At 39.8% G+C, this 26400-nt stretch overlaps 2 protein-coding genes across 6 annotated transcripts in view; one reads left to right on the forward strand and one right to left on the reverse strand.

Annotated features, from left to right (window-relative positions):
- Nucleotides 1-10209, reverse strand: part of BBS9 (Bardet-Biedl syndrome 9) — a 377930-nt gene extending 367721 nt beyond the window's left edge. The window contains exons 1-3 of the mRNA XM_081970652.1: nt 9839-10209; nt 6845-6968; nt 5980-6130 (exon numbers count right to left, since the gene is read on the reverse strand). Coding sequence (XP_081826778.1) covers nt 5980-6130; nt 6845-6956 — 263 coding nt within the window. The 5' untranslated portion in view covers nt 6957-6968; nt 9839-10209. The remainder of the gene's footprint in view (nt 1-5979; nt 6131-6844; nt 6969-9838) is intronic.
- Nucleotides 10210-10235: 26 nt separating this feature from the next.
- Nucleotides 10236-26400, forward strand: part of NT5C3A (5'-nucleotidase, cytosolic IIIA) — a 103802-nt gene continuing 87637 nt past the window's right edge. Inside the window, exon 1 of one of the 5 annotated variants that reach the window (XM_081971268.1) lies at nt 10236-10383. Coding sequence is in view for 1 of the 5 variants with exons in the window: in XM_081971267.1 (XP_081827393.1) it covers nt 10891-11028 (138 nt within the window). In the remaining 4 variants the exon portion in view is untranslated. Of the gene's footprint in view, nt 10384-10406; nt 11029-26400 lie in introns of those variants that run through there. The other 4 variants (XM_081971270.1, XM_081971267.1, XM_081971271.1 and 1 more) reach the window with 4 other exon arrangements.

Consider the following 26400-nt stretch of genomic DNA (forward strand, 5'->3'; position numbering starts at 1 on the left):
ATAGAGACCTGGATCCACTATCTTTATGGACCTCCCTCAGACGTTCTGCCTGAGCCATTTGTTTTTCGAGGGCCCTCAGCCTGCATTGTTCATCATGGAGCGCAGCCCTGGACGGGCGCTGGGCAGCAGTAACCCTGCTGGTCTTGGCCCTGGTGGTCAGTCTAACTGACCCTTCCTCCACCCCTTGAACTCCTGTAGTGTCCAACTCACCCTCTAGAGCAGCAGTTCTCAACCTGTGGGTCGCAACCCCTTTGGGGGGTCGAACGACCTTTTCACAGGGCTAAGCCCATCGGAACTCTTAAATCTTTAGACTCTAAAGCTGTGTCACACTATCTCACACACACACGCGCATGCGCAGGCACACACCCACAAATACACCCACAAGCACACATGCAGGGAAGGAGGAGGAGAAACACAAATGTAAAAAAATAGAGAGTCTATATGTGTGTGTGGAGAGGGAGGGTGAAATCTCAGTTGCACTTCTGGCCCTTTTAAAAAGTTTGTGTAAATTGGAATGAGGTCAGATTTGGAGCTTCTCATTGCACACGATTATTGGGTTCCAAGCCCATCAGAGCCAAGGGGCGGGGTTTTGGCATGACGGAGCGTTGGATACAACCTATGATTGGCTTAGAAAAGAGCTGAAGCAGGATAAAGCCACACGAGGTGGAATTGAGCATCACTCTAAGCAAGAGAAAGTGTGTGTAGTGGGGTGGAGGAAGAAGCCAAATCTGTAGTCCTGGTTTGTACATGTCTCTTTCCTTTTTGGGGGGCTGTGCATCTACAGGGAAGCAAGATGGGACACTCTATATTTACTGCACCAATCACTGTTTTTCCTATTGGGAAGATACCAGGTTATTAATGCTACTTGGTTGCACGAGCGGGGCTTTTTACCCCCAGCTAACTCCCTGGCAGCCACTGAGCAATCATAGAAAAAACTCTTGATCCCTCTAATTATGAGTTCTTTGGACGAAGATATTTTTAAAATTATTATTACTGGTTTTGCTTGGCGACATGGGCATTTTCATTTTTAATGGGTTATAATTACATATTGTTTTTGTGATTAATCACTATGCTTTAATTATGTTCAATTTATAACAATAAAATATATCCTGCATATCAGATATTTACGATTCATAACAGTAGCAAAATTACATTATAGAGTAGCAATGAAAATAATTTTATGGTTGGGGTCACCACAACATGAGGAACTGTATTAAAGGGTCACGGCATTAGGAAGGTTGAGAACTGCTACTCTAGAGCATTAGTCCTGGCGGCCGCCATCTTGTGGACCATGCTCTCTACTCACTGTTACCTGTAAACTGAGGGCGAAGAGTCACTCAGTAGTTCAGAGTCTTCCTTAGAAGCAACCATGCGCCGCGATTTGCAGCACTAGAAGTGCCGCCGTAGAGTTTGGATCTGCTGTGGAAGTTCATAGCTGTTATAGCCTTGTGGCGTGCCAACAAAATGCCACCTGTCGTCTTCACTCGCTTTGGCTACAAAATGGCTGCCCGGCTTTCTCAACGCCTGACAAGCTCACTCAAAAGACAAGCAGCATTTCCCGATGGACAGGCCATAGCTGCGCGAGCCTCTGCAACTGGTTCTTTCTTCTCTCCGATCTCTGTAGCCAGCCGCACTCATTTTTAAATGCTGGGCTCCACGTGGCTGGGAGCCAAATCTAATCACTGGACTGGCGCTCCAGCGCCTTGTGAGGCAGCTACGCTAGACGGCCTCTCTCTTGCCTGGATCCTCAAGACAAATTTAAATATTTTGAAAAGCCAATTAATCAAATTAAATGTAGAACTAACTTTCCTAAAATAGACAATTGAAAATATCAGCCTAATTGGACCATAGACTGAGAGGAAACTGGGGAAGAAGGAGTAGAGGCGTGGCTGCAACACTTTTCCACTCAGTCTATGGACCAATCAGCACTGATGATAGCCCACCAGTGGCCCCTCCCACAGTATGCCATGGAGAATAATTAAGTTTTACTACTTAAAATAATGATAAATAAGGCAGGGTTCAGCTAATTGTTCTAAGAAAAATGTGATAAATGCACTTTCATGCCTCCTTTTTTCTGCTTTTGAAATATTACATTTAGCAACAATAAAAAACATTTGTATTATCATTTCTCTTTCCCTCCCTCTCCTCCCCCTCCCAGTTTCTTTCCCTCACTTTCCCACCTCTCTCCCTTTCTCTCTTTCCATGTCCCCTCTTTCTCTTCCCCCTCTCTTTCCCTTCCTCCCCTTTTTCTCTTTCTCTTCCCTTTTTTTCCCTTCTTTCCCTTCCTTCTTCTCTTCCCCGTTCTTCTCTTTATCTCTCTTTCGCTCCCTCCTCCCTCTTTCCGTCCCTCCCTCTCTTTATTTCTCTGATTCTCTCTTTCTCTTTCCCTCCCACCCGCCTCTTTTTCTCCTTCTCCCCTGCGGAGTCTTGCCTCGCTCTCGCCTTTCTGATGGCTTTCAGGCAGAGCTTGCCAAGGGGGGAAACGGGTCCCCTCCTCCTCCTGTAACCCATGACAAAGGAGAAGCCCTAGCAGCCATGGCGGGGAAGGAGGGCTGTGTGCCAGGATTGTTGCCATCACCTCTTATTCACCGCTTCCCTCCCTCAAAATGGCTCGCCCTTCTCTTTAAATTGTGCCTCTTTGTCTCAAGGGTTGGAGAGGGACAAAGCAATTGGGAAAGGATTGGTGTGTGTGGGGGGATAAGGTAAAGCGGAGAAACGGAGGCATCTCGGCTCGTTCTCGCCTCCCAGAGCTTTTCCAGCAGAGATTACTGTGTTGGGATGCTCTGCGTCTCTCTGCCCAGATGGGCTTCGCGGGAGTGCTGCTCCTGGGCTCGTCAGTCCCGGACAGACATTAGAATCCCATCCGAGAATCAAAAGCCATCTGGGAGACGAGAGTGAGGCGAGAAGCCTCCATTCTTCCTCCTCACCTTATTTCCCCCTTCCGCGCACACATACACACACATACACACACACTCCAATCCTTTCCCAATTGCTTTGTCCTCCCCTTGAGAGGAGCCGGCCACAAACATTTTCTACCAAGGACAGGCTCCTTTCAGGGGGAGCATAAGTGGTGACAAAGAGGCGCGCTTTAAAGAGACAAGTGAGCCAGTTTGTGGAAGGGAAGTGGTGAAGAAGAGGTAAGGCAATAGCAACAGCCCCAGCACACACCCCTCCTCGCCCACTACGGCTGCCAGGGCTTTTCCTTTGTCATGGGCTCCAGGAGAAGGGAGAATCTCCCTTGTTGGGAAGATCCCACTCTCTGTTTCTCACCTCTCTCTTTCTCTCGCCCATCTCTCTCTTTCTCCATCTCTCTTTCTCCCTCTGTCTCTCATCTCTTTCTCTCTCTCTCATCTCTCTCCCTCTCTGTCTCTCTCTCATTCTCTTTCTCCATCTCTCTGATTCTCATCTTTCTCTTCCCCTCCCCCCGTGTGTGAGTATGCACATGAGCAAGCCTGATAGAGGACAGAGCCAACATCACAACTGCCCCTTCCTCTTTTCCTCCCCTCTTGTTGCAGTCATGCTCTCTTATTTCCCCCTCCCACTACGAACTTGCCATTTCGCTTGCGGAGCATGAAGGGCTCGAGACTTTCCCCTGTTCTCTTTCCCAAGATGTGGGCTTTAATGGAAGCAAAAGCCACCAAATGGTGCACATCCTCCCAGAGCAGCAGTTGCTTGGCTTGCCCTGACAGATCGCCTTTTTTTCTCCCCATGCTTTTTTTTAACTTTAGAGGCATACAGACAAAGCCCAAGAGGCACACATGCATGGGGCGCTCTGTCCCTCCCCTCCCCTCCGCTTTGTTTTTCTGCCATCTTTTTCACTTTGAAAAGGCCTTTGAATACATTCTGAGGAGGAGCAGGGAGAAACAACCGCTGCTGCTGCCCTCCCCTCACTCAACCTGCTGCTCAACCTCCTTCCTACCTTCACCCAAAGCCTTGCGCTGCACCAGGAGGATGAAGTTGGAATTCTTTCCCTCTCCTGTTGCGTACCTTGGCAACAAGACTGTTTCTCTCTTCCCCCTTTTCCAGCCAAAAAAACATGCTGGCAACGGTAGTGGCAACTGAGAACCGTTTTGGGGCATGGTCAGCCTGGGTCATTGCTGGTTCAAGAGACCCAGGCCAGCATACCACTCTTGGTTTGGCTGGCCCAGGCCAAACCGATAGGAACCCATCTCTGGTGCCTCAGGACTATTCTCTCTCCTTTTCAATATCTACATGAAACCACTGGATCAGGTCATCTGCCAGTTTGGAATTAGGTCTTATTAGTATACTGATGATAACAAATTATATCTTTTGATTCCAAGTCAGCCAAGTGAGTCTGTCAAGGTTCTGTCCTAAGTGCTTGGAAGCTATTTGGGTTTGGATGAGAAAGAACCATATCCACCTCAATCCACGAAGAGTGAATGGTTGTGGGTGGTTTGGCCACCCAGATCTAGGGATATTTCATATTTGATGCCCTTTCCCCTTCAAGAGAATCTAAGAGTTTTGGATTTGCAGCTCCTGCCTGAAGAGCAAATGGGAGTTCTGGCTGTGAAGGCCTTTAAGCTCCATCTGATAAAACAGCTGCACCCTCTCCTACATCAGAGGAACCTTCAGACAGGCACTTATGCCTTAGTCACCTTGTACTCTACATAGGCTGTGCTTGAAAATACCCAGAAGCTTCATTTGTTCCATAATGTAGAGGAATGAGCAGTAATGGGCACACCTTCATATGAAATGTACAATCTCTGCTTCACAAGTTGCATTACTTCCAGGGACAATTCAAAGCGCTGATTTTTCTCTACAAAACCCTATGTGTACCGAGTTTGATTACTTGAGGAATTACCTGTATCTCATAACAGCCACAGAGCCAATTAAATCCCGCAGAATTGGTACACTCGGAATTCCTTAAATTAAATAAAGACAGCTGTTGGAACCCTGGAAACATGCCTTGTCTACAGCAGTGATTGCCCTCTGCAACAAAGTTTTGCTATTGTTTAAATGATCTATGAAGATCTGGATTTTTACCCCCAACTTTCTTGAAGGAAAGTAAGACTTCTTCCTTCCTTCCATCTCATCTGTTGTACTTGCAATCTTTTAGATAGACTTTTTTCTATTCTCCTAGAGCAGGTTTATTAAACTCGATTCTGTCGCAGGCTGTATCAGGAGTTTGTTTGCCCTTGGAGTGATGGAGGGGCGTGGCCTGGTTGTCGGGGCTGACTGGGTGGGAGTGGTCGGGCCGGCAGGGGCCGGTCACTCACCATCTCTGGGACGTCACCAAGAGCCAATTCTGCAGCCTATCACGGGCTATATTTAGCCCCCAGACCATGTGTTTGACATGTCTGTCCTAGAGCTATATTAAGAAACCTAATACACGAGCTTTAGGATTATCCAAGAACTGTAAGCATCCAAAGCCTGTATCTTGATTACTACTTTACAATCCCAAACATTTCATAAAATATACTTTAGGGGCATGATGGTTAACCTATTTGGTGCCGAATGCCCAAAATGTGTGTGTGAATGCGCGAATGCATGCGCACGTACTCCAATTCCCAAAATGCAATGCGAGCACCTCGGTGCATGCATCCCCGATGCCACGTTTTGGCTTAAACGTTGGTGCAGGAGGTTTCCAGACCCAAAACAGGCTCACACAGCGCCTCATGCCTCGTTTTGGCTTCCAGATTGGTGCAGGCGGCAGAAATGGAGTAGATAGGGCACACTTGGGGGGGAGGGCCAGAACCTGCACAGATTTGGAAGGCCCGCCCCCCCATGCATGCACAGTAGAGGCCCGAAGACTAGCTGGCCAGTGGGAGGTGCACGCGCATACATGGTAGAGCTGGGCTGGGTTGACGGCTGGCGTGCCTGCAGAGAGGGTTCTGTGTGCCACCTGTGGCACATATGCCAGATTCACGGCTTTAGGGAAACAAATTGGTCATATCAGTAAGATAGATTAGTTTATATCTATCCAATTAGCTTTCTCAGAAGCAACAACAGTTTACTTACGAAACAAATTTTCCTACTTCCACTTGTAATATTGGCTCACATAACTGTACTTCCAAGAGCATATCTTCAGCTTGCATAACATGTCCAGGTTTTATAGGATGGGGATGATAGATTCTAAGAAATCCCATATAACTGCCCACAATAATTTTATCTGAAATAAATACATATTTATGGAAGAACAATGAAACAAACAAATATTCAACAATATTCGAAACAAAAAACATATTCAATGCATTCTTCAAAGTTTTAAATAAACAAGTTAGAGGACCAAACTCTGCTTGTTTTATTTAAAGTAAATATCATTTACATTTTTCCCTATAATTTAAGGTATGCACATATCCTAGACCCCTAATATTTTATCTTTACCAAAGCCAACCTATTAGTTGGACTAAAAAATTATAACTGGTCTACAGTGTTTCTCCGAAAATAAGACAGGGTCTTCTTTTCTTTTGACTCCCAAAAGAAGCGCTTGGCCTTATTTTTAGGGAGATCTTATTATTTTTGAGGTGCAGGAGGCGGCAAGAGTGGTCACCTCATGGCTGCTACTGTGTTGCAATTTTTTCAGGAAAGGCTTATTTTTGGGGGACGACTTATTTTAGCACATGCGCTTAAAAGCCCGATTGGGCTTATTATCTGGGGAGGTCTTATTTTCGGGGAAACAAGGTAAATCTTCCAAGTGAGCCCCATGATTCAGATATTTTATCCAGTCCCAGAACTTTACCATAGAGCACTAGTTATTTTCTTAGAATTTAATTCTTCTAAGTTTAATAAGATGCATCTTACAATAAATAAATAAATTACATGTTGATTGAAAGAATAGAATTTCAGAATTTTAATTTTTTTAAATGTAAAAGTATCCACTTACCTTGTGCACTACTGCTATTGTCAATATTTGCAACACATAAACATCCTTGATCAAATTCTTCTTTATTGCCCACTATTGTAGACCACCACTCCCGAGCTTTAAATAAAGACATTCTCTATCAGGCCTAGTGGAAAAAAATGACTAGCATAAAAGCCTTATTTTGAACCATTAAAAAAAATAATTTATATTTCATCTAACATCTCAGTTTAACAGAGAAAATATGAAGATATTTTTTTCCTTCAAAACATCACAATAACTACTTCCGATGAGAATCAAGTACATCCTTCACACTGCTTATGAAATCCAAGTATGTATTGACATTTTAGTTGGCATCCCACAAATAATTTAAAAAGTAAACTATATAGATAGGAGTGCAGAGTTAGGAATAAAGATTGCAGTCCAGCGGAGTTTTCATTTCTATGCTCTATTTCAACTATTAAACCAATTCAGGAAAATTTTAAAAATAGTTTATGAGTTAGAAGTTATAAATATTTATTCTAGCATACAAATAAATCCTCATGCATCCTGGAGATTTTTCTGGATCAGAACTACAAAAATTATGTAATGCTCAAAGGAAAGAGTTGTGTGTATGGTAAATGTACCATACTTTAACACAGACCATAAAAAAACATAAATTAGACATTCTATTTTTCATTCTCTTTTATTAAATAAATACCCTCACAATAAAATGGTACAAGAGATTAATGTTTATTATGCTGGTAGCTTAGTAACATAGTTAAATAAATTAAAGCATGATGCATCCTTTCACTCACAAAGGATTAAAATAACAAGCATACTGTATCTAATTACTGCATTCTCAAAAAAAGAGGCTGTTTGTTTTTTAAGTTATTTTTCAATATTAGATTCCCAAATGGAAATCTATTTATCCAATGAACTACCTTATTCCTTCTTATTTTGCATTTCTCTAAAAAATTGTAAGCAAGGTATTGGTTGGGGCAACAATTTAACATGATATGTGAAGTTACAGATTATTTTCTAACTACTTCAAATGGGCTGTTTGGACTCAACAAGCCTTGCAACGTCCTGCCACAAGCAATGGCACTGACACAGTGGTCACATGGCACCCTGCCACAAGCGGCCTCAGAAGAAACCGGGCAGTGGTGCGACAGGTGTTGGGGCATGGATGGGCTAGCTGCAGCGATCCTAAGGTAAGTGGGTTCGGGGCGCATGGAGCAGCTCCATCCCCCAAGCTTCATCCCCCCACCCCTATCATAGCATGATTTTTACCTTTGCACCTCATCCCACCTCGTACAACCAGATGGTGGGTGGAGTATAACTAAGGCTTATTTTGGAGTAGGGATTATTATTAGGGGTAGGTGTGAAAATCGGGCTAGGGCTTGTTTTTGGGATAGGTCGTATTTTTGGGGAAACAAGGTGCAATGTTTTACATGTTCACTTTCCAAATTCTATTTCAATAACATTTTATAAATCTTAGCAATAATATGCTATCACTACCACACAGTAAGATTTCAATTCATTTTTAGCAAAATCAAACCTACATTTTTTAATCTGATTTAAATCATTCTTTCAGTTGTTGATATGTAAACCAATGAAAAACATAACCTTCTAATTCAAGTTATTCCCTTGACTTTAATATAGGTGCACCAGAGTTCAAAGATAATATTTTGCCATACATCCACCAGTCTGGCTTCGCTACTATCTTTTTTTCTTTAAAAAGCTTATTGGGGACATCCAAAGAGGCAACTTCATAGACAAACTTGTTTTATATTTATTCCAAACTGTTAGTATGACATGTCTAGCAAAGTGATTAAAATCAACATTAATTTTAACTTTATCATACCATAAATAACTGTACTGTGCAAATCTTAATTCATGGCCCTCTAATTCAAGTAGCCTGTTATTCTGAAGGTTCATCCACTCTTTTTACCAGGCCAGATAGTATTTTTACGCCTAAAAATACAATTTCAGGTCTGGTAAACCCAAACCCCCCTTTTCCTTAGCAATTGGGGGAAAACAATCCTAATGACCTCAGAATACAAGGTTCTTTGTGAACATGAGAAAAGGAAAACTGAGTTGAAAGACAATTAGAACAGAAAATGGCTGATAGACCAGAACAAAAATGTTTCATTAACCATTCCATTTATAATATGAAAATAATTATTCAAAGCAATAATTATTCCTATCCTATTCCTATCAATGGCAACAAAAGTTTCCCTTTCATTTTGTATTATTTATGTAGATGTCTATCTTGTTGTTTGCAACTTTAAGTGGCAAACAAAAGATTAAAAACCAGCAAAACAAATATGGATTTTAACAGGAATGCAGGCATAACCAGATCATTTAATTCTCTACCATAATTGACTTAAAGTTGTCCTTGTGACCATAGCTAAGGAACTCAATCTGGCAGAATATAAGTAGCTTGTACTAATGCCTACTTAAAGTTTGCTATGTGGTGAAGAAGAAAATGAATAATCCTTAGCTTTATAATATCAAGTGAGTATATTAATGCAGTTTTTTAAGTATACATAATCAAATATCATTACCTGCTATCTCAACATTTTTCTACCAATTACAAAATGTATGACAAAATTGTGCAAATGCTGCTACTTTTCACAAATACTGCAAAAGTTCTTTAAGAGTATGCCAGTACTGTTACTGTTAACTTGTAATTTTAAAAACAAAACAACTTCTTTACAATGCTCAGAACTATAGAGTTAGAATAGCACTAACAAAAAACTATCCCAAGCATATTGTATTGATCCAGAAAACATGTACAAATGCATAAATGAACCCATGGAAGAAGGATGCTTACATCACATTACATCCATGCAATCCAAACATAGATATATTTCAAAGCAAGCATGCATAAAGTAACATGACTATAATGACAATTTTACACTTACATGATCTCACAAGTTTGTTATTGCTAGGGTAAAAATTGGTAGAGTATTATGCAATTGCAAACAATAACACTTTCCATTGAGCTAAATTATGCCTATTTTATTCACTTACCCGACTTTTTCTGTAAATGGCGAATTTTCCTTTCCCCCACCACCTGTGCTTCCTTACACAAATTTAGTTACAGAGGAGCATTCCAAGAGCTGAAGCAGTATATATACGTGTTACCAGAGAAGTGAGCACTAGAGGGTCGCTTCTGATAGACTTCAAAGCTTCTTACTGCCAGAATAATATTTTAAGTTCAACCCTTTTATGCCAGCCTTACACAAGAAATCTACGAGAAATTAAGTAAACAGAAACTGCCAAGGAGAACATAAAATCATATCTACTAAATAGAAACGTGGATGAACTTATTTACTCGACAAGAGATGAAAAGCCACAGAAACTGACTCAGCCACCCCACCCGCCGCCATCTTTGTTGCTGTTGTCATAGTACCTCGACAAACCAACGTCTCCTCTGACCCTCCCATTCTCAAGGAAATCTCTGGTCGGGAAGGCTGCAACCGCGTTGAAGTTTGCTGCCGGTAGGAGGAGGAGGAGGAGGAGGAGTCTAGGCGGAAGAGTGCACGTTGGGAAATGTAGTCTTACCCCTCAAAACGGTAAGTAACCGATGGACTAGCGGTAGATTGGGTTGTACTATTCAGCGTACAAAGAGAGAAATAGCTATGAAATGTGGAAGTATTCCTTCCACAGCATCTTGTTAGGTTCAATTTTATAATGTAAGGAGAAAAACGGGAGAGTTGTTCTGAATTAAGGTAGTTAGAAAGACAAAAGACAAACTATTACATTCCGTTTTGGAGTAACATGGTTTCTTCCACAGGCTCAGTCGAGTCGTTTCTAATAGCCTTATTAGTCTTTCGCTGGGTCAAACGACGTTTCTCTTGTAGACTAGGCGCACTTCCTGGTAAGAAAAGAAGTGGAGCCTCTTAGACAGCAGGAGACGGGATTCACTTACTTTTCCCATTTAACGACGTTTTGACTCAAGAATAGGGATACCACGAGGATCCAGGGCAGGCGGCGTGCAGGGCCTCAAGATTCAGATTCTGAGACGTAGACGAAATATCTATTTGGTTCTGTTCCAAAGCCCGGTGTGTAAGTGTACCACAATGGACAAGAGCGCGGTAGCCAAAATGGGAGCAGTGGCCAGCGCCAGTGTGTGCGCCCTGGTTGGGGGAGTAGTCCTGGCCCAATACATCTTGACCGTAAAGAAGAAAACGGGGAGGAAAACGAAGATTATAGAGATGGTAAGCACGTTTTAGGATTCTAAATGCCCAGTTTTGTGCCTTCCCTCGGAATGTCAAGACTTGCAGCCCGAGCAAGCTTTCAACTAGTGCACTATTTTGGCACTATTTTGGCACTATTGATTGAAAATGAATGTTAACGAATAGAATGGGGGTAGAAATATAGGCCTCTGAAAATGAATAAGTAATAATACTTTGTTTACCAATTGGAAATTATGCGGAAGGAAGTTGATAAACCAGACAGAAATTGTTGACTCAATTGATATAATTATATGTGTACATAGAATATATAGTTTGCAATCTAAGCCAAGGCTAATACTTAAGGTATTTATACATTTAGTTTGCATTTTTAATATCCATTCCCAGGTTATCCAATAAGCAAGTTTGTTGGCAGTCTGGAATTGATTATATATTCATAAATGTGAGGTCTGCACTACCTAGGTAATATGGCCATAATCCCTTTTAATCAATGAAGGAATATGTTAGTTCATGAGATTTTTTTCTGAGAATATTTTGAGTAAGAAATTATCAAATTGCTTTACTCAGTTCTGGTAAACATCTATTAGCCAATTGCCAAAAGACACATATTTTTATCTTAGTTTACATGTTTACATTGCAGGGAGGAAAATTAAAACACTGCTGAATTACACTAAATATTGTTATGCATTATCTATGGGATACTCACAAGCAGTCATACTTGCAAAATAATTATTTTGTATTCTTTAATATAATCCTGTAAATCCTGTAAATATGACATTCATTTGTCATATGAAAGTAATCAGATACATATGCTGAAATTCCAAAATTGACAATATGTGATTCCTTGAAAGCTAAGAATGAAACTAATAGAAGCAGTGGTGAAATTCCAAAAATTTCCCTACCAGTTCTGTGGGTGTGGCTTGGTGGTCATAGCTTGGTCGTCATGTGACCGGGTAGGCGTAGCTGCTGGACTTCCCACAAAATGTCCCCTGCAACAAGCAAGAACCTCACAGAGCCACAGAGAATTCAAAAACCAACTATCACACTTTATACAAAAATAACCCAAAAGCTGCACAACTGACTCACACACGCGTGCCCATTGGTTTTTGGCAATTGCACATAGGCAAACTTTCTACATATCCAATATAAGCCATCTGTAGCATGCCAGTTAAGAATTTCATTACCCACATCTGTCTAAAACCCATTCAGTCTAGGTGCATTTTCAAATGGGTTACTAGGTTATGTCAGATTAAATCCAGACTAAAAGGTTACATTAAGCAAAGAAAAGACCTTGCTTGTAATATATGATTTTTCATATTAATCATTGCATTATATTCTCCTCCTATTAGTTCTATTCATAAGAAAATTATAACCATTGCAATAAATCGAAACATCCTATATCTTCAGATATTATTATATCACTATCTCCTAGGACTACTGTGTTCAAGGCAAGTTGACCAGGTCAAATGCCCCAATTCTTACACATTTAATCTACCTAGCCTTCCACTATTACTATATCACAAGGTCCTTCACAAGCACATACTGGTCCATAATCACAACAATGGTAACAATAACAGCATTCAGTGATATAGTTACAATCACAGAACCAACAAATCTTGTAGGATGCAAAGGTCCACATCTCCTTTTAGAATCTTCAGATGGAATAACAAGCCACCGCTCAGGCAGGAAAAATCAAAAAGTTGGTACTCCTGCAACGAGAAAAATTACAAACCCATTCATACCACAATGACCCCATCAGTTTTCAGTAATGTTTATTTTCAGCAGGTCTTCTCTGGGAAGCATTTTCCACTGTTTAAGTTCATCAACTGGTCCTTTTACACATGTGTAGTGAGTCCACCCTTTGTCGTTTGTTCAGGCTGCTGTTTCAGTTGTCAACAGGAGTTGGTAGGACATATTATGGATTTTCCAAGTGTGGTCATCAAAAATATCATTTCATAAGGTAAAATATCCTTTTTTGGGTAGGTTCAAATTCTGAGCAAGGCCAAGTGTAAACATTCGGTCCATGGCATAGAGGAATTCGCATTCCACGGAATGTGACATTCCTACTTAATTCCCACACTCCATGAATGATTGAAAGACTTTTGTAGTAAAATGAGTTGCTTTCTATAGCTCCTACTATCCCATATCTATTATTAACTGTTCTAATACCATTTTGGTGATTACTGCTGCAGTGGCTCTCATGGCTGGATAAGCCTCAACCTATCCTATCAAGTGATCCACTATCACCAATAAATATTTAAGTCTCCCCACTTGAGGTATTTTAATAAAATCAATTTGAATGCATTTAAATGGTCTCATGCTAAATGTTGCCCTCTCTTTTCTTTATGTATAGGACTTATTTATTAACTCTTTTTCATAATGTACAATGGTCACATATTTCTTTAGTTACTGTATACAATCCACAGCATCCAGAAACTTTAAAAAACAAATCACATTGTATCTTAATCTCCCAATAAGTACCCTGATATAGTACTTCCAAAATCAACATTTGCCTTGCATCCGGCAATATCTATTTCCACCCTCCAATTTTTATTGCTTCAATTCCTTCAACCACTGCCATCTTGGTTGCAAACTCAGCTAAATTATTGCCTCCAGCTTCAAAAGAATTCAAAGTATGATTTAAGGCATACAATTCACAAGTCAGAGCAGACCAATTTAAAGATAACTTTCTAGTTTCTACCAAAAGTCCTTCTACTACTTTCTCTTCCCATCTATAAACAAATTAATCCTTCTCCCAAGGAAACATCCATTAAATCAAGTCTAGCCCTAGGCAATAATACAATTACCCCAACACAATAATGTTCAAGATCCGAATCTCCCTATAAATCTCCTGTTTATCCTTGACAGACACGGTCTAGCATTTTAGACAATAATGGCACTGGCTATCCTTTTCGTTCCCACTTCTGGGTTAAAACCCTCAAAGTCATTCCCTTATCCATGTAACACTGGGCTCTTCTATAGTTTTGCACACAAGTGTTTATTCAAAATAGCGTAATTATCTATTCACAGCCTAAAATATCCAGTCAATCCTAAAAATTTCCTCAACTCCTTCAGGTGTTACTTTTCTTACTTCTTTCAGTAATCAAATGTCCTAATATTTTAACTTTCTTTTTACATATTGTAATTTCTAACTCATCTCTGTAACAATTCCCAAAAGGGCTACAATCTGTGCTGCTAACAAACAAATGCCACAGGATGGAGCACCTTGACTTCTGAGCATTCAAAATGCATACAAACAGACATAAAAGAGGGAGGTAAGAAGAATAGCTTCAAAAATAAAACAGAATCTAAATGAGGTATTTTGAGTCAATGCTGTGAAATGTATTTGGGTCAAACTTTAGTGTTAATTATCTGCTTTTAGTAAAATGTGAGTCAGATTCAGATTCCATTCAGATGGAAGCAAATTCACATTAAGTGGGTTAAAACATTTACAAATGTAAGCAAACTATTTCAAAATCCATTCTTTTATATAGGTTTAATTAAGCATTTTAAGCCTCAAAAATTTCCAGAAGAAAAAAAATCAAAATTGTATTCAGAGCAGAAAAGAAAATATAGCTGCATAGCTTTTATATGTAGATGAAAAAGAGCAAAACAGTGAAAGGGAAGGCTGCATGAGCAGGTCACCCATTTGCCCCACCTTTCTCAAGACAGGCTCGAGGGGGGGGAAGAATGGTTAAAATGAGCAAAAAAATAACACTCCCTCCTCTTTCCTACTTCTCTCACTCTTCCAAGGCAAGAAGTCATTGAGTAAGAGAAAGAAAGTGAACAACAGCAAGGACAGGGGAAAAAAGTTTAAAAGACTACACAGAAATCTCACCCCTTTTCTCCACTCAGCATCCTCTCAACAAAATATTTTTCTCCATTTCTCTCCCACAATCTCCATGGAATCTTTCTCATTTATTTTCCTTGCAAACACTTGCTATTGCCTTTACACTTACTTCACAACAACAACAAAAACATAGCAACTTACTGTTTCTTTATACGAAAGGGAATCAAAGTACGTTCACACAACTTTTACCATCAATATACTCACATTCGCACTGCAATCAGACTGCTTGTGTCTGATTTCACATGCAAAAATCCCATTTCATGCTTTCTCCATGCAAACCAATCATTACAATTATTTCAGTGAGCTTTTTCGTAAACCAATAAGTTCCATTTTCTGTTATTAGAGGATCTCATCCTCCCTCCAGGTTTGGAAATGATTACACACAGACACACGTATACCATTAAACAACATTTCCAGTGTCGGGAAAAAAAATGCCCTGGGAAAATCTGAGATCAATGGACCGTGGCTGATTCCCTTCCCCATATCTTTTGAGATATTGAGAAAAAATAAAAGTCTTTTAAAATATTCTAATTAATAAACAAACTTTAATAATAAAATAATAAAAGTAAATGAAACAGAAAATAACTAATTGGTTACATTTTGATAATGAAAGCTACATCTGCCAAAGTTGGCTGCCGAACAAAGAAGAGAAGAATTTTTTGGAATGTGTAACGCGTGCGCAATAAATCACTTTCAGATAACATTTTGTTTTATGACCTGCGCAATAAAGCTTTCTTAGTTTAACTCTTGAGTGTCAGTTTAGGCAGTTCAGGCCTAGCAAACTTTTTAACATCGTGACACCCCTTCTTTTGCTAGTCTGGGCTGACGTCATCATATCATCAATTAAGGCACATCTTCTTTCGCAGATACTCGTGTTGATTTGCGGCAAGTGGTTTGTTAAGCATGTCTGCGATCTGATCATGTGTAGAAACATATTGCAATTTAACAAAACCTTGCTTAACTAATTGCTTTGTGTTTTGATAACGAATGTCAATGTGTCTGGACCTAGAACCTGTAAAATGTGACTCAGAAATATAGACAACAGATACATTATCTTCCATCACGGTGATTGGTCGAATCGGACGTGTCCAGATATCTGTGATCAAAGCATCAAACCACATTAGAGAATTACAAGCATCTGAAACACAAGCATATTCAGCTTCAGTAGATGAACATGAAACAAAACTCTGTTTTCTCACTTGCCAGTAAACAGGACAACCATTTAGGAACATCATGTAACCAGAAGTGTTTTTGCGTGACTTCTTGTCGCTCGCCCAGTCGGAATCAACAAAACAAATCAACTTTGGTTGATCAGTGTGTGTTGGTTCTAGCAATAACTTCATGTGTTTAGTGTGTTTCAGGTATTTCAACAACTTCTTAATGCATGACCAATGAAATTGTGTTGCCTTACCTACGTGTCGTGATAAAAGATTAACACTAAGTGCGATGTCAGGTCTGGTCCAACTACTAATGTATAATAGTGAACCAATGACTGAACGATAGAGTGTTTGATCCTCGAACTCAGGACTTGGTTCATGTGTTAAGTTGTGAAAATCTGTTTGCATGGGTGTCTTTGTTGTGCTAGCATCTTTCATGTTGCAATGATGTAGAATGTGGTCAATTTTCTCCTCTTGTGAAAGACTAAACCCCTTCTGTGTCTTTTCAATTTGAACACCTAAATAAGTGCTAATGTGTCCTAAAGATTTTAGTGTGAAGTAGCTCTGCAAACTTTTAGCAAAAATCTCACTCATTTTCTTATTTGGACCAATATAAACAATATCATCAACATAAACAAGAATTATCTCATATGCATTGTTAGATCTTTTTGTGAACACGCATTCATCAGTTTCGGACTTAATAAAGCCCATTGAATTTAGTTTGTCAGTAAGACATACATACCACATTAAACCTGACTGTTTCAGACCATAAAGACTTTTGTTCAGGAACCAGGTATCCCCTTCTTGCTTTTGGAATCCTGGAGGGCTTCTCACGTAGATCTCTTCATCTAGGTCTGCATGTAGATAAGCTGTGTCCACATCAAATTGGAAAACTTCTAAACCAAGAATAGTTGCAGTGGTTAAGGCAATTTTTACACTTTCAGTTCTGACTGTTGGTGAGTAAGTGTTTGTGTAGTCCTCAGGATAACGTTGAGCGAAACCCTGAGCTACCAGTCTGGCTTTGTATAAAGACTCACCATTTGGTTTCTTCTTGATTCTGTAGACCCATCGGGTGCCAATGACTTTCTTGTTTGCTGGAGGTTTTGCAGGTGTGAATACATTAAGTTTCTTTAAACTGTCCATTTCATCCTGCATTGCATCATACCATTTGTCTTGTTCTGAATCAGGAAGCTGTTTGATTTGTGTGAATGTCTCAGGAGGAAGAGTAACGTTGCAAATCAAAGGTAATGGTGACTTTGTCAGTTGCCATGAATAACGTTGTGGAGGGATTCCTTTTGTGGCCCTCTTGGAGCGTCTAGGAACATCAGTCCAGTCTTCTTCTTCTTCATCATCATCCTCGTCCTCACGTTCGTCGCTAGCATCAGCATCCGCGGCTTGCGAAGACGGAACATCAGGTTGTGAAGAACTGGTAGAAGGAATATCTGCCTGCGAATTGCCATCAGGCTGCGTGGCATCTGGAACACCATCTCTAGGAAAATAAACTTCAGGATCATTGGAATGAATCCTGGACCAGTCAATGTCTTCCTCAAAATTAGCAGATTGTGAAATGACAATCACATGTTTAGTATCAATGAATTTGTACCATTTTGAATTATCATCAATACCCATAAATCTCAGTCTCTTTGCTACTGTACCTCCCTTTCTTCTTTGACTTAAGGGAGTGTTCACCATAGCATATGAACCAAAAATATGGAGGTTCTTGAGATTAGGCTTGTAGCCATACAGCATGTAGAAAGGAGTTTGATTGATTACACTGCTCCAAGTACGGTTGACAATGTAATTTGCATATTTGATTGCTTCACCCCAGTATGCGTTACTGAGATTGGCATCTTCTAGAAGACAACGCATCATGGTTTGTAGAACCCCTTGTCTTCTTTCTACGACTCCGTTATGAGCCGGTGTATATGGAGCAGATGTCTGATGAAGAATTCCATTCTTACGCATCCAGTCCTGGAAACGCTGAGACATGAATTCTGCACCACGGTCACTCTGGATTCTGGCGATGCGAACTTGGTATTGTGTAGAAACAAATGCTGCAAATTCTTTAAAGATCTGAAAGGTCTCAGATTTCTCTTTCATAGGATATACAAATCCATATCTAGAATGATTATCTACAATTGTTAAAAAATACTTTCTGCCACCAAGTGTTGGTGGGAAAGGACCCACTATGTCAGTGTGTACCAAATCAAAAATGCGTGTTGACAGGCGTGTAGCGTGTTTGGGAATTGCAGCCGCCTTGGATTTAGCCTTTTTGCAAACCGCACAATCCAAAAACACCTTACACCCCTTTAGATCCAAACCTTTTGCGAACTCCGGCATCTTTCTAAGAACACGGAAACTGGCATGCCCCAATCTTCTGTGCCACTTGTGAATACACCTGGAATGCAAAGGTTTACCAGTTAGTGAATTCTCAACATTAACAGTTTCATGAGGACCCTCAGGCTTGCTCTGAGCAATCTGTTTTTGTTTTCTCTGTTTGTTGGCTTTAGGAGCCTTTGGCACAGTAACGCTTTCTCTCTCTGGGACAACTCTCTCTGGGTCTGCGTTGTGCCTTTTTGGAGTTTGCATACTTGCCTGTGCTTGCCCTTTAGGCTTTGGCTTTAAGTAATAAACACCACCAATCAGCATAGTTTCAGCAATAATATCACCATCTTTAACTAAGTAACTTGCTTTTTCGAGGTGGTGAACCTGGAACTTTAACTCTCTAGACAAGTGACTTTGACTAAGCAAATTACTGGTTGCTGAAGGTATGTAATAAACATCAGGGATGTGTGTATCGAGCTCTTCAATGTAAACAGTTCCTTTTCCCATAACCTTGCAAGTGTGGTTGGTGAAGGAATACAGTTCTCGATACTCGGGCTCTGGTTCGCCCATCTCTGTGAAAAGTTCCCTTCTGTGGGTAACGTGCACAGCTGCTCCACTATCTAAAGTCCACAAAAGACGTCTGTCGAACTTTGGATCAGGTTGTGGAACGTTGGTTATGGCCAGTGTCACAAGTGGAGCTTGTGAATCACGCCTTGGACCACGACGACCTTGTCTTCCGCCTCTACCTCTGCCTCTGGAATCTGTTCCTCTGGGCTGGTACGTGGCGGGAGCTGGAACTCGTTGGGGACAATCCCGGGTGTCATGTCCCACACGGTTGCAGGTGTAGCATTTTGGCATCCTTGGAGCGTAGCCTCTTCCTCGGAAGGGACGTCTGGCTGGAGCCTTTGATGCTGGAGGCCGTTGCAGATGTGGGGTAGCTAACCTGATAGCTTCGTCTTCCACTAAAAGTCTGCAAACGTGGTTAACTGTGCGTTGAGCAATAGGCACGTAGTTAATCTTTGCAACAGCATCTTTCCATTCATAATTCAATGAGTTAATGATGATGCTAATCATTTGGATATCATCGATTACATGGCCATTTTGTCTCAATTCACTTCTCATTCTTTTCAGTTTGGTCAAATGTCCACCAATTCGTTCACCAGGTTTCAACTTCGAACCATGGAACTCAGACATGAGCAAACATGAGGATTCAATTGAAACGGGCCTGTAGCAATCTTCCAAAATAGCCCATATTTCTTGGGCAGTTGCATCAGGTGGAAAGATACCTTGGATCTCAATTTCCATTGACATGAGTAAAGTCGTGATTGCTCTGTTTTCGAGGTCTCTTATTGCAGGCGTCCAGGGTTGACGGGGAGGATTAAAAACCATGGAATATGTGCCTTCTCTTCGAAGCAAGAGCGCAATTTCACTGACCCAGGCTTTATAATTCTCTCCTGACTCCTTTAATTTGGACTCACCAGTCAAGGGGGTGACTGTGAATACCTGCTGAGGAACAATTTGTTGCTCTGGTTGCAAATCTGGTTGTTGAACCAGGGGATGCTGGGGTTGCATCATTGGCCTTTGCGTGGCAACATCAAATTGGCTTCCTCGAATTCGCCTTTGGCTTTGCCTTTTTCCATCTAGGGAGGATTCAACGCCGCCAGGGGGTGTTGAAGACTTAACCTTTGAGGGCAAAGTTTGGGCTTCTGTAAAACTCATAGCTAATTCTTTAAACCTCATCATCTTTTGCTGTAATGATTTTTCTCCGCCAGCAGATGGCAGTGCAGCTTCACTTTTTGGCTGCCTCTCCTTTCTATACTTATGTGGAAGTTCAGTTGACTCAAAGGGACCACGTGACCTCGGTGACGTGTACATGTCTCTTTGTTCTAATTGACCAATGAACTCTGTGGGGTGTGTCTTAGGCTGTTGTTTTGAAGACAAGATGGCGTCCTCAAATATTTTGGGAGTGGGGGAGCTTCTCCTACTTCGCCTTATCTCTTCAAAACACACTCTCGCCTCCCTAGCATATTTTTCAAACAGCTTTATTTGATCAAGATAGCTTTGCATTTCTTGCTCATCATCTGGGGGGATTTCATAAAATTTGCTTTCTGCGTGGGAGGATTTTTTTTGTGCCGGCAGTTGCCATTCATCAATCGTTTGATAATCTGCGAGGGTCTGGGAATGGAGTGGCTCTGGCAGAGTGGGAAGTTTTGGCTTGGCCCCCAAAAATTCATAATCTCCTGGAGATATTTTAGAAGGAGGAACCACTGACCTCGTTTCGTGGATGTCGCGTCCTGTAGCTCCTTCCCCCATATTTGGCTCGGCACTTTGTTGCTCCTGGAGTACGTTTGAAGGTTTTTGCTTCTCTGTGTCCGAGGAAGCCTCCTCGTCAGAGGAAGCTGATTCATCTGTGCTCGCCCCATCTTTCCTTTTCTTTGACATGGCTAATTAGCCTTAGTCGGTTATCTTTAGATAGCATGAAGGGAAAATACAGCCATAAATTGTAGCCATCTCAGCTTGTATCATCGGACCAACTCTGCTACCAAGTTGTCAGGGAAAAAAAATGCCCTGGGAAAATCTGAGATCAATGGACCGTGGCTGATTCCCTTCCGCATATCTTTTGAGATATTGAGAAAAAATAAAAGTCTTTTAAAATATTCTAATTAATAAACAAACTTTAATAATAAAATAATAAAAGTAAATGAAACAGAAAATAACTAATTGGTTACATTTTGATAATGAAAGCTACGTCTGCCAAAGTTGGCTGCCGAACAAAGAAGAGAAGAATTTTTTGGAATGTGTAACGCGTGCGCAATAAATCACTTTCAGATAACATTTTGTTTTATGACCTGCGCAATAAAGCTTTCTTAGTTTAACTCTTGAGTGTCAGTTTAGGCAGTTCAGGCCTAGCAAACTTTTTAACATCGTGACATCCAGATCTGAGAAGTTTTTGTCTCTTTAAATTTTCACTTTATTTGGGCAACTTGTAGCTCATTCTTCAAGCAGTGAGAAAACTGAAGAGAGTAGTTTCAATCATAAATGTGATTGTGGCCCTAATCACTTCCGGTTTCCCACAGCTTCAAGCCCAAGCTGAGAAATTTACTTAATTTGCTAGCTGGTCAAATATATCACGATCAATTCAATCCCATTCAATTCTACATGCTATTATTACAGTTGTACATCTAAGATTTTTTTAACAGAAATCACATCAAATTGATCAAATCAAATTATCTGAGTCTCCTCATGTAGACAAGCTTTACTCTTTTATTACCTGCTAAACACTGGGTGGGAAGAACATTAAACGTTTTCTTCTTTACTCTTAGTTTTTTCAGTTTTCTGACTCTTTTGAGAATAGTAAATTCTAAAGATCTTTCTTTTCCCCCTTTTTTAAAGTTGTTTTTATTTTATTTAATACAATCATATAGTTTTTGCAGCCCATTTTACATCTTTTACATATCTGTTGTGTTTTCTTTTTTTCTTTTTTTATTAAAAGAGTTTTGTACAAACAATTTTCCCCCTTTTCACCCCCCCGCCATACAATATAAATCTCATACAAATGCTATACCCCCCCAGCCCCCCCACAAAAATTCACTTTCAAATATTATACCAAATACTTTGCTCCCTCCTCTCCCCCCATCTTAAAATAGATTACTCATAACCCCTCTCCTCCCAACAAACACAATATAAATTTCTCTTAGATTAATAATAACACATTGATCCCATTTTCTAAGCTAATTTAACATCTATAACTCTTAATATAAATTTCTCCTAGCATAACAATGTTTCATTAATCCCATCTTCTAATTTATTCATACATATATATTACCCCACCCTCCACCCTAACCCTCCCCCACCTCCCACACAAACCCACCCCCCTGACTTCCGCTGTATACCACTCTAACAATTCCAAACATCCCATATACTATTTACTCTGATCATCTATCGGTCTAAACATTCTTACCTAAAGGCTACATAATAACTCCTAGTCTGGTATTTATTCTGTATATAATCAATCCATTTTGCCCATTCCTGTGTGTAATCCTCCTGTTTCTGAGCTTTTAAGAAAGCTGAAATTTTTGCCATTTCAGCGAACCCCGCCACCTTCTGAATCCATTGATCAATTGTCGGTAAAAAATCTTTTTTCCAATGTTGCGCAATCAACAACCTAGCTGCTGTGACCATATACAAGGCCAATTTTGTTTCCCCTTTGGTAAAATCCTTAGCTATACCCAATAAAAACATTTGCGGAGTGAATTGTATTCTTTTCTTAAATACATTCTGCATAACCCACCATATTTTTATCCAAAAAGCTTTAACCTTGTTACAAGTCCACCATACATGAAAAAAGGTAGCATCTAGACACCCGCATCTCCAACATTTTGGTTGAACATTTGGGTACATGCATGATAATTTTTTAGGATCTAAATACCATCTGTAAAACATTTTATAAAAGTTCTCCCTTAAATTCTGTGACTGTGTAAATTTAACATTCTGAACCCATATTTTTTCCCACGTTTCCAACATAACCACTTCACCAAAATTCTGAGCCCATTTAATCATACAATCCTTAACCAATTCACTTTCTGAGTCTCTTTCTAACAATACATTATATATTCTTTTAACTTGTTTTGGACCAGTCTCTTTTATCTGCTTAATCAGTTCCACTTCTTTATCCATAAAACCGACCCTGCGATCTTCTTCCCATCTCTTCCGAAGCTGTATGTAATGTAACCAATTTAAAGTAATTCCTTCTTCCAACAGCTGTTCCAAAGTTTTTAACTTCCATTCGCCCCCATCAGCAATAAGCACATCTTTATATAAACAACCCCCGAGTGACTTAATATTCATAATCCCCATGGTGTCTGCACGATCCAACCAAAGCGGTATTTTATAATCCCAATTGGGCCGGTGCTTCTTCCATATTCTCATCAAGGCACTTCGGAGAACATGGTTGTTAAACACTTTATCCACCCTGTCTTCATAAAAAAGATATGCATGCCATCCCAGAACAAGATCATGGCCTTCTATATTCAGCAATTCCATTTTTGTTTTCCCAAACCAATCTGCTACATGCGTTAATACCGCAGCTTCATAATATAATCGAAGGTTTGGGAGTCTGAGGCCGCCTCTTTCACGTGTATCTTGCATAATCTTCATCTTTACTCTCGGTTTTTTCTCCTTCCAAACAAATTTATTTAATGTTGTTTGCCAATTTAACAAGGTTTTATCTGACTTAAGCACCGGAATCATCTGGAATAGAAAGATAAATCTAGGTACAATGTTCATTTTAATTGCTGAGATCCTTCCAAGCAAAGACAATTGTAACTTTTTCCACGCTTCAAGATCTTTCTGTATCTTTTGCCACAACACTTCATAGTTATTTGAGAAAAGTTTTGTGTTTGATTCTGAAATTTGTATTCCTAAATATTTAACTTTAGAAACTATTTCAAAACCTGCTAAACTTACAAGTCTCTTTCTTTGAGTCTCTGTCATGTTTTTAACCATCATTTTCGTTTTGTTTTGATTTAGTCTAAACCCAGACACCATGCCAAATTCTATTATGATATTTTTCATCTGGATTATTGATTTCAAAGGATGTGAAAGGGTAACAACCAGATCATCGGCGAATGCTCTAGTTCTGTATTCCTTTTGCCTGATAGCTATGCCATCTAAGGATTTTGAGTCCCGAATTGCGTTCAACAAGACTTCCAAAGTTAAAATAAATAACAATGGGGATAATGGGCAACCTTGTCTTGTGCCTTTTTGTATCTCGAAAGTTGTTGACAAATTTCCATTAATAATAAGTTGTGCATTTTGTTGCTGATAAATTGCTCCAATCGCCTGCCGCAATCGTGGTCCCATATCCATCTTTTCCAAAGTCTTGGTTAGAAAATTCCAATTCACTCGATCGAAGGCCTTCTCTGCATCCAAGAAAACCAGCACTGCAGAGATCTGCTTATTCTTATCAAGATAGTCAATTAAATCTATGAGTTGCCTTACATTCTCCTTCATATGTCTGCCTTCAATAAATCCTGCTTGATCATGATGAATAATCTCTTGAATAAACGGCATCAATCTGTTGGCTAGTACCTTAGCAAATATTTTATAATCTGTGTTCAGAAGAGATATCGGCCTGTAATCCTCTGGTTTCTTAGGGCCCTCTTTATCTTTAGGTATCAATGAGATAAAAGCCGCTTTCCATGAGGGAGGTATTTTACCTCCTTGTTGTATATTACAAAATAGTTGTGTAAGATATTCAATCATTTCCAGTTGTAAAGTTTTATAATACATTGCGGTCAAACCATCAGTCCCTGGAGCCTTAGCTAATTTAAGTTGATTTATAACTAAAGTGATCTCATCAGCGGTTATAAGACGTTCCAAATTTGCCTTTTGAAGCACAGAAATTTTGGCAACCCTTTTTCCTTCCAAAAAATCATCTATTAACTTGTTCTGTATATTATCCTGTACATGTAGCTTAGTATAATAGTCCACAAATGATTTTTTAATCAACTCTTGTTGATATACCATCTTCCCTCGAAACTCAATTTTATCAATTATTCTGTCATTCATATTCCTTCTCAAAGTATATGCTAACCATCTACCAGGTTTATTAGCGTTGGCAAAGGTGTTATGCTTAGCAAATTGTAAATTAGTTGCTGTTTGTTCTGCTATAAGCATCTGAAATTGATCTTTCAACAGCTTTAGCGCCATCTGGAGCGCCTGGTCATTCGGGTTTATTATAAGCAGCTGTTCCTTGCGTTTTATTTCATCTTCCAATTCCATTCTCCTTTTCTGTCTAATTTGTTTATGTTTAAAGTTCATATGTATCAGGACCCCACGCATATAAGCCTTACTTGCATCCCAAACTATTTCAATGGGAGTGCCCTTATTCATGTTAAAACTGAAAAATTCCTTCATGTGTTTTTTAAGTTCATCAACATTTTTTTCATATCTAAATAAATTTTCATTTACTCTCCAATACCTTCTTGGCCTCATCCCTAATTCAATTTGTAACCACACCGGACTATGATCGCTAAGTGTCCTGGCGAAAATCTTGGATTTCTTGGCTTTAGGAAGTAGATCCGGTGTTAACAAAAAGAAATCAATCCTTGAAAAGGATTTATGTCTATCTGAGTAGAAAGAAAAGTCCATCTCATTTAGATGTTGCGTCCTCCAAACATCTTTTAATTTCAAATTGTCTTGTAAATCAAAAAAAGCCTTTGGTAATTTGGTAGTGAATTTCGTCTTTGTACTCTTATCTATCTTTGGAGAAATCACTCCATTCCAGTCTCCCATTATTAGAATACTCTTAAAGTTCCAGTCTAAAATTTTTAAATGGAGCATCTTATAAAAACTTTCTTGGCGTTGGTTAGGAGCATATATTCCTAGCACCAAAATGGAACCAAAGTCTGTATCAAATTGAATTGCTATATATCTACCAGCGTCATCTGCCTCTATAACTTTAGTTGAAAATCTTTTATTTATATATATCACCACACCATTTTTCTTTACCAAATCAGAGGCAGCATAAAATGTTCCCAGTTTTGAATTCACTAAGTACTTCTGGTCTTGCAACCTAATATGAGTCTCTTGAAGGCAAACAACATCATTATTAAATTGCTTCAAATAATAAAATATTTTTTTCCTTTTTTGTGGGGAGTTCATTCCATTCACGTTCCAAGATAATAGCTTAAGCATCTTTAGATCTGGTCTGGAGCGCTGAAAGCATTTGCTGAAGATCTCTCTCCACAAGACTAATCTTCGGCCCTGCTCCTCCCATGGCTCCGGTTTGCTTCTTAGCTTCTTTCTTAGCACATTGTGTTTGAGGGTCGACGCGCTTGTGAGATTCTAACATTTGTCTAGTCGTGGATCTAGTAATACGTTGTTCGACAGGTTTAAGTATCGGCATTTCAGTGAGAGACTTAGAAGGTCCTTCTTCCAAGAAGGAACACAACAGAGATCCAGAGGGGTCCACTCCACCTACAGCACCCTGCACCTCCTTCTCTTTTTGTGTCTGCATTCTTTGTTCTTCTGTCTCTTTCTCAAACATCCTCTGCTCTAAGA

Source organism: Natrix helvetica, assembly GCF_964273705.1.
Source record: "Natrix helvetica genome assembly, chromosome: Z".
Lineage (NCBI taxonomy): Eukaryota > Metazoa > Chordata > Lepidosauria > Squamata > Natricidae > Natrix > Natrix helvetica.